This window comes from Magallana gigas, chromosome 8 (assembly GCF_963853765.1).
Source record: "Magallana gigas chromosome 8, xbMagGiga1.1, whole genome shotgun sequence".
Taxonomy (NCBI): domain Eukaryota; kingdom Metazoa; phylum Mollusca; class Bivalvia; order Ostreida; family Ostreidae; genus Magallana; species Magallana gigas.
Genome location: NC_088860.1, coordinates 5,682,704 through 5,697,424, shown reverse-complemented (window position 1 = coordinate 5,697,424; position 14,721 = coordinate 5,682,704). Strand labels below are relative to the sequence as shown.

The 14,721-nt window shown below is 31.8% G+C and overlaps 2 protein-coding genes across 3 annotated transcripts in view; one reads left to right on the top strand and one right to left on the bottom strand.

The window, feature by feature from the left end:
* Positions 1-2,548: 2,548 nt before the first annotated feature.
* Positions 2,549-7,098, bottom strand: LOC105319081 (uncharacterized). The gene is made up of 5 exons (XM_011416489.4): positions 6,948-7,098; positions 4,534-4,825; positions 3,942-4,065; positions 3,257-3,405; positions 2,549-3,090 (listed from the first exon to the last, which is right to left on the bottom strand). The coding sequence occupies exons 1-5, from the start codon at positions 7,013-7,015 to the stop codon at positions 2,728-2,730; spliced, it is 996 nt and encodes a 331-aa protein (XP_011414791.3). The 5' UTR covers positions 7,016-7,098; the 3' UTR covers positions 2,549-2,727.
* Positions 7,099-7,797: 699 nt separating this feature from the next.
* Positions 7,798-14,721, top strand: part of LOC105319080 (uncharacterized) — a 57,195-nt gene continuing 50,271 nt past the window's right edge. The window contains exon 1 of one of the 2 annotated variants that reach the window (XM_011416488.4): positions 7,798-7,915. The gene's annotated coding sequence lies outside the window, so the exon portion shown is untranslated. Of the gene's footprint in view, positions 7,916-9,705; positions 9,998-14,721 lie in introns of those variants that run through there. The other variant, XM_011416487.4, reaches the window with a different exon arrangement.

The window sequence follows — 14,721 nt, the reverse complement described above, 5'->3', positions numbered from 1 at the left end:
TTTACCTGAGGATGCTTCCATACAAGTTACTGCTTTACTGACCTAATACTTTTTCAAGTTTTTTGAAAAATACCTATTTATAAATTTTTAATAATACTAAATTATCTACCCTTTAAAGGGTGAGGCTATTCATTTGAACAAACTTAATATCAATTCTATGTAAGAATCAATTATATATTTAATAGGGTATGGCCAGGCATAGTAACCAATTTTCTTTAAATTTCATACACAAACATGCCTAGGTGTAAAACAATGTTTGGTTGAAATCTGTCCACTGGTACTGGAGAAGAAGATGAAAATATCTTACAATGATGCCAACGACTAGAGACAACGGACACATTTTGATCAGAAAAGCTCACTGGAGCTCAGGTGAGCTAAAAATGAGTTACACTGTTGGTCCGATTTATTTATTATTAATTGATAGAGTTCCACTGAACAGATTGTTAAGAATCCTTTTACAAGGATGAGAGTCCTGGACCATACACTGCAGTACTGTAATCAAATGACCTCCAAATCAGATCACAATTTAAATAGATTTAAATTCTTCAGTATCTGCAGCCAGAGAGACATGGCATGATTCAATGTTTAGATGCAGATAGGAAATTAAAAGCTAAGAAAAAGAACTCACCCAATCACCATTTTCAAAATAAATTCACAAAATTTTAATAATGTGTTTTACTTTTCAAAAGCGCTAGCATCAAAATGACACTAATTAATGGAAACCTTACTTTATTGGATGTACACATTTTTCATATTTTTTTTATACAGGTACATTGGGCCCCATTTAATGTATCAGTATGTAAAAATGTATTTGTAATTAATGTGTAGGGAGAGGACAACGTAAGTTCTTGTATTGTACCTTATGTACACTTTGTGTAAAAGTTGCAAAAAATATCTTCGCACTACACTACCCAATCACATCATTTTATGCTGCATAAAAACCATACTGATACAATCAGACCAGACAAACTAATTTTTAGTCTTTATTGAAAGTAAACTCAATAATAAATTTAAAGACATTCATAACATTTCTGTAGCTTTTCACTACTGACAACTAAAGAAACACAAAAACTGGAACCGGTTTAAAATACGGGTGTTGCTAAAACATGGTTAAGAAAATGTAATGAAATTTTTTTTAAAGGAAACTGTCCGTTCGTCAGTAATTCTATAGAATTTCCTTTGGAAAATAAAAATTAAAAACAGACACTATTTTCTGTTCCATACTATTGCAACACCTGTTACAGAATGTGTCTGAAGAACTTCATACTCGCATCAATAACATTCAAAACAGTCACAATATGAACATATAAACACATTTCGATAAATGTAAAACATCTTTCAATGGGGTATGAGACACCTCCATATTGTAACATAATTTCTTTATTCTGAAATAAAAAATCCAGTCAAACTTTGTTATCTCAAACTAGATGGGTCTGTTTAAAAACTTTGAGATATCCGAGTATTCGATTATTCGAGATATCGAGAATAAAATACTTAAAAAATTAGTGGTTGGGACTTACAAATTACATCCATATATCCATTGTATTTGAGAGATCAGTGTTCAAGATAGTTCAACTGTATTGTAAATAACTTTACTGATTTTTTTCTTTCAGAAGTAATCAAAAGCCCAGTGTAACACAATGGGTTCAACTTACAGCATCACTAATTGAAGTTCTTAGTAATAACATACTGAGCTATAACATTTTCAACCTTTTAAAGATTACATATATGAGAAATTGATATATCCTTTTATAGTCATATATTGCATCATCCAAATTGACATATTAAGGTGTCTCATACCACATTAAATGAGATTCATAATAAACTCAAACTCAAAAACAACATACAGGTTTTTAATTAAACAAATGACATTTTAAACATGAATAAAAAAAAATGCAAAGTACAAAAGCCATTGTTTTGTATGTACAACAATATTATGCAAATTGATAATGCACCATTTTTCAAAAGAATCATTAATGCGTTTAACAAAACATTAGTACTGTAAAACAATGGGTAAAATGGTATTATTGTAAACTTAAACTTGTGTTTTTGCATGAATTCACAACACATAAAAACTAACATGAAATAATATGGCATAATTTCTTTGGTAATTCTTTAATATTCACTGCTAAATGCAACAATTAAAGAGCAGGAAACCTATGCACTACAGTAAGAAAAAAAATGTTCAACTGTAAGTCATTATTTTATTGAATAAAGAATTTCCTAATCTTGGCCAAAGAACAGTAATTGATCAAGGATTGGTGATCCATAATTTTTTTTTAAAAGATTGAAAAGACCCCAGCACCCTAACACTAAAACCAGTCCTGTCTTTGAGGGTAATATAAAGTTCATGATTTTGGTAGAGGCAAACATGTTCCCCATCATAACAAACCCTGTTCAATTCAAATTGTCTTCTAAACTAAAAAAAAATACAGAGGAAGCAAAAAAAAATACAGAGGAAGCAAAAAAAAATACAGAGGAAGCAAAAAAAAATGCATTTTCATTTTTTGACTGATACCCTAAATGACTTTTTCTATTATACTTAAAAGGCAAGACTTTACCAAGCTGGGGCTACAGAGCTCCTTTTTTTTTTAAACAAAACTTTTGACCTTCCATCCTCATTGACTGTGTATGATGTACACATTAAGATCTGAATTCTTTTAAGTAAACTATGAGATTCACCACAACAAAGATGTCCACAACATATCACGTAATACTAACGGCTCTTTACAGGAGCATATGAAGGTCCCCGTTTTCTACTTCTGAAGATGATATGGGCGTGTAAGAAAACATCATCCGACTTCGCGCTTCTGCCTCTCTCCTCTTCTTGACCTGCCACACTGTGACAACCGTCCCTATGACAACAAGAACAAGCACTCCTGCTGCGATTAGTCCTCCCACAAACAGCCAGTCTGTGGGGGCAGGGTTCGTTGTGATTCGGTGGTGCCAAGTGACGGTCATGTCTGTGTTATTGATGTACGTGTCATTGTTGTCTTTGAGGTGAATGACCGTTATATTAGCTGGGACAGGTATACATAAATCACCATGACAACAGCAAGTTTCCAACACTCCCCCTTTTTCCAAAGATATCTGAATTTGGAAATCAAATATACTAATTTCTGGAGGTGTTACCAATTATGATACAAACATACACTGTTCATTCTAGTTGACATCATAATATTTCTTTCCTGTAAAATTTGAGCATGTATGTGGAGATTTTATGGTAAGAACATAACAATACCCCCTGAGAACTTACATTTTTACAAACTGGAATGGGAGTTATCTCCTGACTTCCATTCACACAAACTTCTGAACAATGGAGATCCTGGGACACAAGCCTCCCCTCCTGGTACCTTGTGTGGCTGAGGCACAAATCCCCTGGCCTTGGGCAAGTCTCCTTATAACCTGTTACAAACAATGCAATGCCATTTTATAATTCAAAGGATTTTTATTTATTTATTATAACTGAGTTTTTGACAAACCTTTATATACATAGTTTATGCAAGCGCATTATGGCAATCAGTGTCTTGTTGAATTGAAAATATTGGTTCATGTATTTTAGACCAATGCTCTAACTGTTTATGATGTATAATTTACTGATCTAATATCTTTTTGTACATTTACTAATTATGTAATGCCTTGTTGAAGATGACATATAAGTACTGCATTGTTTTATATAGAAACATGTAAACCAGCTAATAGTTTGCTTAACAATATATAATTAATGTCTTGATGTTAAGCACACTGGGTGGGTGATTTAAAGACTAATTGCTTTGCTGTATTGCACCTTTTAAGTTTTGAACAAAGTACCTATTAAGTTGTTAAGGATGTAAGTTCATTGGTTAAGGGATCCCACAAGATCCACAAAAAATGAGCCACCATCAATTCTTATGATTAATATACAGTACTCTCTTGTTGTCTTTTAGATTGTTATATCATACCTTTGGCCACTGTCTCATTTCCCTCCATATTGTTACAGACAGGCCACATGACAAATTTTTTTGGCTTATTACATTTATCTTCATCACAACAGAAGAGAGTCACTTCTACGTCATTCACTGTCATCTACAATAGAAAACAATGGTAGTACATGTAATAACAGCGTATAATGGGTCAAAGGTGAAGGTCAGACAAAGGTCAAAGACATTGGAGGTCAAATTTGCTTCCAATTGGAATCTTTTATTAATACTGATATAATATTGTCAATAGCTGCATATATAGGAGTGGAAATTTTCAGTGAATGTACTGGTAAATAATATCTCGGTAAACACAACAGTGATAGTGCAAATATGCCAGCCAGGCAAGCAAAAATATGAGGCTAATGCATTGTGTCTACCGTTACAGTATTCAATCAGCAACACTATATACAATCAATGAATATAAAGTGCATAATATGTGAGAATTTCAGCATACTGTTGGCATTGTTATACATGTACTGACAAAAACACCCTGTGTAATATAATATGCAATATTAACTTGTCAGGTAAATTGAGAAATCCTAATTATAATTAACATGATTTATAGACTTCAAACCTGTACTGGTTTGTGGACAATGCTACTGTTACAGAGTCCCTGAACATCACAGGAGGCGTTGATGTGACTCAGGCGAGCAGAAATAGGGTTCTTCTCAAACGACAAGGTAGAACTAGTACTGTTGACAGTCTGGTACATCAGATAATTGCAGAAAGTCTTTGTCTCATTTGATGAACTCTCTCCAGCTGTCTGTCCCATGAGTGTCTGTCCTGTGGGTGCTGAGGAAATGGCTGGGCAAGACTCGACCGACATAGCGGTATCATGGCCATTCCAGCATATCAACTCTTTTCCACTTAATGAACAAAAATATTGTCAACATAAACATGATAAAGTTATAGAAAAGAATAAGTTGTGATGCTAGACCTGCAAAGTACTAGTTTTAGATCTTAATTGCCACACAATCTAACATATAAAATTAGGAGATGCAGAGAATCAAGAATAGGTACCTAGCATGAATTGGTCTTATGCCTGTATTATTATAGCTCTGCAACATATATTATAATTTCTGTTTCTATTTAAATATAAATTTTCTGGCTTTACATAAGTTGTACTTGGGTTATGATTCTGACTAGAGTTGCAGGGGTTCCAGATTCGATTCACTGTCCAGCAGTATGTTTTTTATTGTATTCATATGCTCATCCCTCCTTTTCTACTACAAATGGTGCTGTGACCTTCCTTGATCAGGCAATATAAATAGAATGGGTTCTGACAAAGAGAGCTTGTGTTGTGTCTTTCGGGTTGAAGACTATTTAAGGAGGGATCGAGGAATCATGAATGTACTTATAAGTTGGGGCTATATAAATGGACCGTGGATATCAGCCTGGGTAGCTCAGAGGTCAAGTTCCTGACTGAAGTTGCAGGGGTCTTGGGTTCGATTCCCAGTCCAGCCATATGTTTTTATTATAGCGAGCGCAGCGAGGCGGGGCGAAGCGCCGCTCGCGTAGCGAGCTCCATAGACAACGTGTACGAACGGAGGAAATTCGAGTTAAAATCTGCACATTGTTCAAAGAAAATTTTGTGGACCCGCGTGAAAACGTTCTACTATCCCAGTGATCCTTTGCGGTGCATAGCAACATCGTGGAACAGGAAGTGTTTCTACGGAAAATTCTTACCTCTACATATCGCATACATCATTTTCATTTAACAATAAAAAAATACTTCTAAAAACATTACAGTAAACAAATAAGCTTACGTAAAAAAACACCTGAACTTTATATGACGTCATTTCCTTCTCCGAATTTGTCCGACAATTTACGAAAACTGTCGAGCGCAAAAGAATGTTAACTATGACGTCACAAAAATCTCGCGTTTTAATTTCCCGCGATACATTTAGAGGTGGATCAAGCATATGTACTGGATCATGTAGGAAGTACTCAGTATCAGTGTTAACGGTGACTCTTTGGCTAATTAGTTTTGTTTTGATGATTTTTTTTTGCTTAGTAAATACACATGCAAGTTCCATGCTAAATTTATTGTCATAATGATCCAATCATATATGCATACGTTAGGTAGGTGACAAAAAATTATTAAGAAAGAAAAGTCTAATCATTATTAGATCTACATGCAGCCACGTCATTTTGTAATGAATAGATAAAAGAAAAGAATTAAACTGTTAAAATATCTACCGGTACATGTATTTGTTATATAGTTGCATATGTGGTCAAATAATATTGGATATCACACACTAAGAAAGGGGTGAGGGAAAATAATTAAAACACAGGTTATAACAAGGAACAAAATGAGAAATAACAGACAAAATTTATTTTTTACTGATTTTAATGATCATTATTAAAAGGTAAAGAAAAGATAAAACATAATTGTATCTACATAAAAAAACGGCGTTGTGTTTATCAAAATATTTTAATACAATGTAAGTCTGTTTAACATTTTATTAATGCTCAGTGGTAGTTTGTTTAAGTGTATAAGACTAGGAAGGGGCTATTGGATAACTTCGGGTTCCTTGCGGTGGTAAAAGTTTTCGAGACAAAGCCAAAGTTTTTTGGTTAGGGCAAGTCCACGGGTTGCATTTAACAATGATGACAGATGTGTGGTTCCTTCTGCGCTCGCCCCAACGGTCACACCGTAAAACATATTATTTATATACCCATTCCTCCTTCAAAATTAATTAAGAGAGTAAAATATTGGTTGAATAAATTTAAATTGAAACTTCGTGAATGGTAACTTTTTGGGGGCAATTTACTTCTGTTATTGTCAATTATTTATTTGCTATCATGTTCCTGTTCACAGCTCCGCTCAACCAACCGTTCTTTTTCGCGTTTTATAGTAAAATCTTACAGCTATAGACAATACAAACACGTTCATCTGTTGGTCTCGCTGTTACTACTGATGTTCGTCGACACTGTTGACATTTCATTCATTCTTAAATACACAAACAACTGCACAAAATCATTTACCTCGTTAAGTTAATCCCACAACCTGTTAGGAGAAGAAAGGCGCACTTTGAAAATATCGTAATAATCATTTTTTTAGATATTCTAAAATGAAAGTAGATTCTCCCTCTAAACGCCAGAATAACACCGGGTTCAATGTTCCGGAATATATTATACGTATTCGCGGTTTTATGAAGAGACCAGTTTTTGAATTAAGGTATACACTTTTACCATGTTTACAGTGATTCCATAAAATTTTAAGGGTTTTTGATTGTACTATAGCAAAATAGGGACCTCATTCCAATTGCTGTGCACTGCAACATGTGTACAGGTGTGTATGGGTTGTCAGAAGCCGAGTCATTCAACACACTGTCAGGAACATAATGTTTGCCAAAAGCACTATAGGGTCAACTTTTATTTAAAGTAAAGTGCCTAAGTAATCTAAATTACAATTAAGCAAGTAATAAATTTAATTATTCTCTTTTGAGAAGTGGACAGGCATGCATAGCCTACATCCACTTGGATGTAGGCTATGTCTGTCCACTTCTCAAAAGATAATAATAATAAATTATAAACAATGTGTCAGCAATTGTGTTGATCTATTTTTGCCATGATTAATTTTCCCAATCAATTTATTATTGCAGAAAATATTTATGTTAAAATTATCTCGCTTCATGTTGCAAACAAGCAAGTTAACAAATTTACTTCATTTTTGCAAAATCTGAAATTGGCCGATTGCAACCACCCCATCCCCATCCCCAGTCAAGGGTGGGTTTTTTTTCTGACACATCAATTGTATTTATTTAAAAAAAAATTATGGTTATGCTAACTGTCAAAACAATTTATTATAATAACAATAATAAATTTATCTTGTAGGTGGATACGTGTCCAAATTATTTCTTTCATTCAGAACTTGTTCAATTCATAATTTGTTTGTGATGGACCATGCTATGATCATCAGAAGAACTACCAAACTGTTTCAGAAATGTCAGGTAATATTTAGGGCTTTAGCTTTGAAAAATTATAGAAACTGTTCCTTTCTTTTAAAAAAAAAAAAAAAGAAGAAGATTCTTTATATATATAGTACACTTTCTGATGTATTATGTTTTCTCTTTCTCGTGAAATTCTAGCTCCTATCAATTGAGCAGGTCCCAGTGAGCTTAGCTGCAATAATTAATGTACATGTACCCTACATGTACCCCCCTCGCATTTTGTTTTAAAAAAAAATTATCTGACAAGGGGAGAAGGTTACATATTATTTCAGCTAAGGTGTGTTTTGCTGATCAATGTTTGCATAATGTGTAAATAGCTTTTTTACTACACTTTTATAATCTAAGTGATTGCTTGAGCTGCCTTTAATTGCACAAAAGATGATTTTGGGATTGTTGTTCCCAAAAAATGAACGAACAATATTTGTTTTGCATGGGAGATTAGCTTTAAGATGATTTAAATAATTAATTCATAAATTAAGGAATGAATTATATCTGGTGGGGGCTGAGAGTATATAACAAAAAATATAAAGATCGAGATGTAAAGCTTTAGCTTGGGAAAACAGTCAATGACATTATGATGAAAAGTTGTGACAGTTTGATAGATCACAATTATGATTTTGAATTAAATTTCAATATTCAAGATAATACATGTAATATGTAAGTTTATATGTCAAAAAATCTTCAGTAATAGAAAGAACACTGAATAAAAATTTAGATAAACATGATTTATTGAAACTATAGTCAGTGCTCAGCAGAATTTGGTTTCTGCTGCTCTGGTGAGCAATTTGGTCCATGGGCCCCATGTTTAAATGTCTCTCAGTATGTTGATCGTATTTTGGAGAAAATTTATCACTTACAGATCAAACTACTCAGTTGTTGCCAGCAAGAAATGTGGAAGTGTCTGAACTTTTTAATTGTAAATAACTGTCATTTAGGATATGCATGTACATGTATAATGAAATGAAATAATCTTTTAAAGTCTGAAAAATCAAATAAGCTGTGTGTAATGCGACCATTATAGTGATAAAGTTGTCATTGACAACATGTAAGTGTAATGAATCATGCTTTAGAATTGTAATGAAAAAACATCGATCACTTTATTGAAGGAAAACGTTAACATATATATTAGGGTTTTTAAAAATTACCGGTAATAAATTCTGTCAAACAGCAATAAAATTCAGGTATGATATCCCACAGGAAGCATCATTCATGGAATATATTTAAAAGTATAAGCTTTCTTCATGGTTATTCTTAAAAAAATGATAACACTTTAATTCGAAAATGATATGAAACAGAACAGAAATACATGAAGTTACTGCATGTATTTTATGCTGGAGTTAACAATATTTAAGAATTTTAAAGTGTGTATACATACAAACATCACCTGGCTAGTTAGATGCAGTCATATGTGAAAGACATTAGGATTTATCTGATCAATGTTTTAACAAACCGAAGTTGAAGTGAAATGTCTTTGTAGATAATTCTAAAAATAAATCTGACACGGTGCATTAGTTTGGCACTAATTCATGTACATTACATTTTTTTTCCCATGAACCTGGCACACTACAAAAAAGTTTTCACTGAAATTAAAAGGCACACTAATTAATTACGGTAATAATTTGCTGTAATGTTATGGCTGTGCTAAGGGATTACAGATTTTCTGCAGTGAATTTTCACACTTGCTCAATTAGTTAGAGTACTTTGTTTATTCAAGGCTTTTTGGCCTTTTAAAGATGTATCTTCTTGAATCAATAACTTGTTGTAAATGTAAATTATTTTTGGTAGTGGTTACAACATGATTTTAACTTTAGAGCCTAGCTTATTATCAATACATATGTGACACTTCTGTACCAAGTTAACCATTTAAAAACCTGGGAAGTGGAATGCAGGATTTAATTTGCACCCTGGGCACCATGGGTTAAGCGACCAATTTATGTTTTGTCAATATTGTTCTCCAGGATTTACAGAGATAGGTTTATGTGATTTTATTGTCCATGAAAAATTGAAGAAAATTTTTCGAACGTTTTTGGATTGAAATTATTCCCCTTTTAATTTTTAAATGGATTTTCATTAATTTTTAAGGTAAGCCATTTAATTTTTCTATCATTTTGACTTATTTAAAACATTTTTTGGGTACCGGTACTTTTAAATTTCCTTTTAACATTTTTATTATTAAGAAAAAATTCTTTTTAATGTCAGTTTTAAAGCAGTATCTTTTTTAATTGTCACAAATAATCTTTCTGCAAATCAGTTCATAATTCATTATCACCATGCATGCAATTGTATTAAAAAAAAAAAATTACGAGTTTGATTTATAAAATTTATTTTTTATGTTTTTTCTCTTTCCTTTTTTGACAAATTGATAAAAAAGTCATACTTGGTAAATTTCCTTTTTCATTTTATTGATGTAAATTTAAAACTGCTACATTTTACATTCTTCTTTATATTCTACGAAATTTCTGATCAATATCCCACACACATGGAACATTGTGTTTTTCTTTGTGACTCTTAAAATGGATAATGATAATGAAAAATTGGTTTAAAAGAACATTGATTCTGTCAAAATATGCAGGAAAATTGTCCAAGATCACACATTGAATCACCAACAGAACCAGATGATTCACTTTGAAACAAATGGACTTTGATATGGTTAATGTTGTAAACTAATTTTAATGAATATAGGTAAAAATCTTATGATACAGATTTAATTCATTTTCACTTTGTTCAAGTTATAATGCCCATCAAATATCAAATTACATTCCATCCTTCAAGATCATGACATGCAAGGGGCATTTAAATTATTGCCACAAAGTAATGATAAATTTAAAGTAAATTTAACAAATCAATAGAGACTATACATTTTAGGCATTACCAACATTTTGAGAATGTTCATTTATATTGAAAGGAACTTTTATGTGTCAACATGAACGGAAGTTAATTAGTACAGATATCTTAAAATTGAAGTATTTATTTATTATTCAAAATGATATGTATCATTATTTGCTTAACCTGAAAATTAATGCTAGTAAAACAACAAATTATTTCATGGGAAGGCAATTTTATCAACATCTGAGAATTATTCTGAAAGTTTATAATCTTCAGTGATGAAACTTACAGATGTATACTCATGTCTGAACAGCTTCAAGGCCTTGCAGCCTGAAAACAGTTTGTCAGCTTAAAATTAAAGCATTTACAGTCACCAAAGAATTTTCACACCAAATTAAATTGAACATTTCGGTGTAGTTAACGTCCACTACCTGTCTTTTGGCCACAGCCATTTCAATTTAGGTGTACACCTTTGTAATTTGTGTAGAGTCTGTCTTCAGAAGATCAATGGAAGCAAAGATTCCTTTATTTAAAATGAAAATTTATCATGGTAATAAATCAGGAAGATTTTTGGTTTCTTTAAATCCAGGACAGACATTAGTTGGGTGGCCATTTAAAGGGCTAAGGGAGATAACATTAGGGCCCCTGTCTGTAGAAGCCCTTTAATACTGTAAACTCCTTATTTTCACGAGTACTTCATTCTGCAATTCTATCGTTTTGCTTCAAATCGCGAGAATATAAAATCGCGAATACCGATTTTTCACATTTCCTAAGTTATATCTGTCCGAAAATTAAAGCAAGATTTAAGAATCCGTGAGAGGTACATCTCACGATTTTACACGAATATTAATTCCTCACATTTATAATTAGGAGTTACAGCACACTAATCAGTCTGAATCTATACAGTGTACCTGTCCATCTGATATACTGTAGATTCCTTAATAAATTTGAGGATTTAAGATTTGCCTAAAATTAAGAGAATCACATTTTGCAGGTTTTAAAACTGGAAAGAAGATGGGTGGATAAGGTGTGTAAAATGCCCATGCATACACAGTCGGAAAAGCTGCTGAAAAATTAAAATATCAATAAATCTGATATTTGTTTTTAAAAATCATTTAAAACAATATATATTTAACATATCATTGATTTTTAACCTATAAATATGTTCAATACTTGAAATATGTTGACTCAAACAGGCGTACATACGTATCAAAACCTGCAAATAGTGTCATTTCTTAGAACTTCATGGCATATTTTCTTTCATAGAGTGGGTCTGTGCTCCATTTTTTTCTCATAGTCTAAATTCTAATGGAAAAGAAACAGATTTCAATCAACAAAACGTGGAGAGATGACTCACTATACATTAAAAATATCATTTTGTATCCCAACAATTGAACGTTTTGAAAAAATAATACAAGTCCGTAAATTTGTGGCCAAAGTCACACTTGGTATTTAAACACCCTACTTTCTTGTGTCTGAAATGGCTCAGTGGTTAGAGCACTTGACATAAACTAACCTTATAGATCTAGACTTTTAATATTATGGGTTCGATACCACCAAAATTTAATGCAATATTTTTTTCCTATATCATTTGTTTAATTTATTTAAAACTGAATATAATTAGAAATTGCGCTCTTGCAAACTTGTATTCTAATATATTTGAATAGATTTACTTGGGAAAAATAAATTCAAAATTGGTTTTTCACAACTGCATCGAATGGGCATTTGCGCTATCTTATCCCCCCATCTTCTTTGCATTAATTTTTCTGATAGTCATGCATATGAACAATCAATTTTATATTCTTGCAATCTGACATAAAATTGTGAATCTAGAGATTTCCGAAGTTCTATGCGGTACTCATTTAAAAGGACATGCACTAACTTCGAACTAATTTTATGATCAAAAGTGAGGTTGAAAATACATCTATAAAAAAATTCTTTTCTAGACTGTATTCTCTCAACCCATGCAACCATAATTTGACTCCTTAATCATGTTAATTCACCAAGAGTGCTTAAACAAAGTTTCTACATCAGCAATTAAGGGCATAGTAGATCAAAAATATTTCTTTTCTTCATTAACATCATTAGGCTTATTTTTTAAACTTCACAAAAAATAAAAGAAAAAATTAAAGAGCTGTAAAACCCTTAGTATAAGGCCTTGGATTTTTTCTTTCACCTTTGTAAAACATATGCATGCAATTAATCCATTGATTTATTACTTGATCTCATGACTGTCGTGTCAGTAATTACTTGATTATGATTATGATAGCATGATGGATAAGAAGTGCATTAGTCAAATTATCAAAAATTTAATTTATTAAATGTAAACAAAAGCCCCCAGGATTTAAACTCATGATATTTAGTTCACAAGCCCGGTACTTTAACCACTGAGCTTTGACAATATTCAACCATTGGCAAATTCATTGATACAAACAATTTAATAAAACATTTAAAACACCATCTTGTGATGTAGTGTCTAGGTGTAGTGAGGTACCTTAATCATTTAATCTCATTGACAACCAAAAATATACAAATGCAAGGTAGATCAGCTATAGACCCTCTCCCAAACCTAATCAAAGGTCATGGATATAAAAAAAATTAAAAAGCAATAACTTTTAGTCCTTCTTCATTTTTATTTATTTTTTTTAATTTAGAATTCAACTCCAATTTTGTGTATATTATTATTTAGTACTGGTGTAAATGTACTAATTAGAATTATTCTTTATGAAATGACAGGAAACTGCTAGAAGAATGCATGGATGTAAAATCCCATTTACAAAACTTTTTTTATGGCACTCATATACTTGACATTAAAACTGATCAGAAAATCTCTTTCAGGGGAGTTTACCGTATAAATTGACACCTGATATACATGTATTTTTAAAAGATAACTGACCTTGTTTTATTAAGTTTTTTTTTAACCAATTAACAGATTTTATCTGCAGTTTATTTGGAAGTTTGTATGTAAAACTTAAATTACAGATATATATTTAGTATATATACTTTGTACCTTTAAATTGATTATAGTAGGGGGTCTTTTGCAGTCAGATTTTTAAAAAAAGAAATGAATTCAAACCACACAAAAAAACCTTTGAATTTGACATGATACTTAAAACGTGGCACCTTGAAATTAAGGCATTTTTAATTTTCCAGGGGAAAGCAAATTTAACCACTTATGAAATGAATTCTGTTGACAGTTAAATCTGTGAACTTTATGGGGTAACTGATAAGGGGAAATTTCACTTCATAGCTAATCAGCCATAGAGGGATCGAATCAAAGTTACATAAAATTGGGGATATTGGAGAGTTTTGCGTGATATTACACCTTAATGTTTACCCCCTAGTCTGTGTAGAATTCTTTTTTTTTTAAACACGACACTTTGGTAATTCTTTCTAGTTCAGGTATGATTGTGTAAATATTAAAAAGCTAGGTTTTTGACCTTGCATGCTTCACAATATCACTAAGTACAAGAGTTCCTGGGTCTCTAAAGATAACACGAGCAGACATTTCTATTGGATAATAGGACAAGGATGTTTAAAAGGTTTCAGTCCTTGCCATGTAACTTAGCACAAAGTGGTACATGAATTTTTTAAAGGAAACAGAAATAATCCACTAAGATTTTATTGTCACATACTGAGTGAGAAAAAAAAATGAATTTTAAGAGAAAATTACATTCCGTTTGAAATGCTACATTGGATTTTAAATACCGGTACCTTTAGATTTTCACTCTTTGCTGTAGTATTAAAGTATTTTTCTCTTCCTTCTTTGTTTATTTGATACATTTACTAATACTAATCATATATTTCATTTATAAATTTATAAATAACATGGTATTATTTTAACTCAGAATTCCATTAAATTCTGATTTTAGCTTTAGTTGCTAATGCTGCATGCTGTGTAGAAGGAACATATGAGGGTTACAATCATTGATATACGTTATATAGTATTTTTGAAATTATCATTTGTATAGTCCAATCCA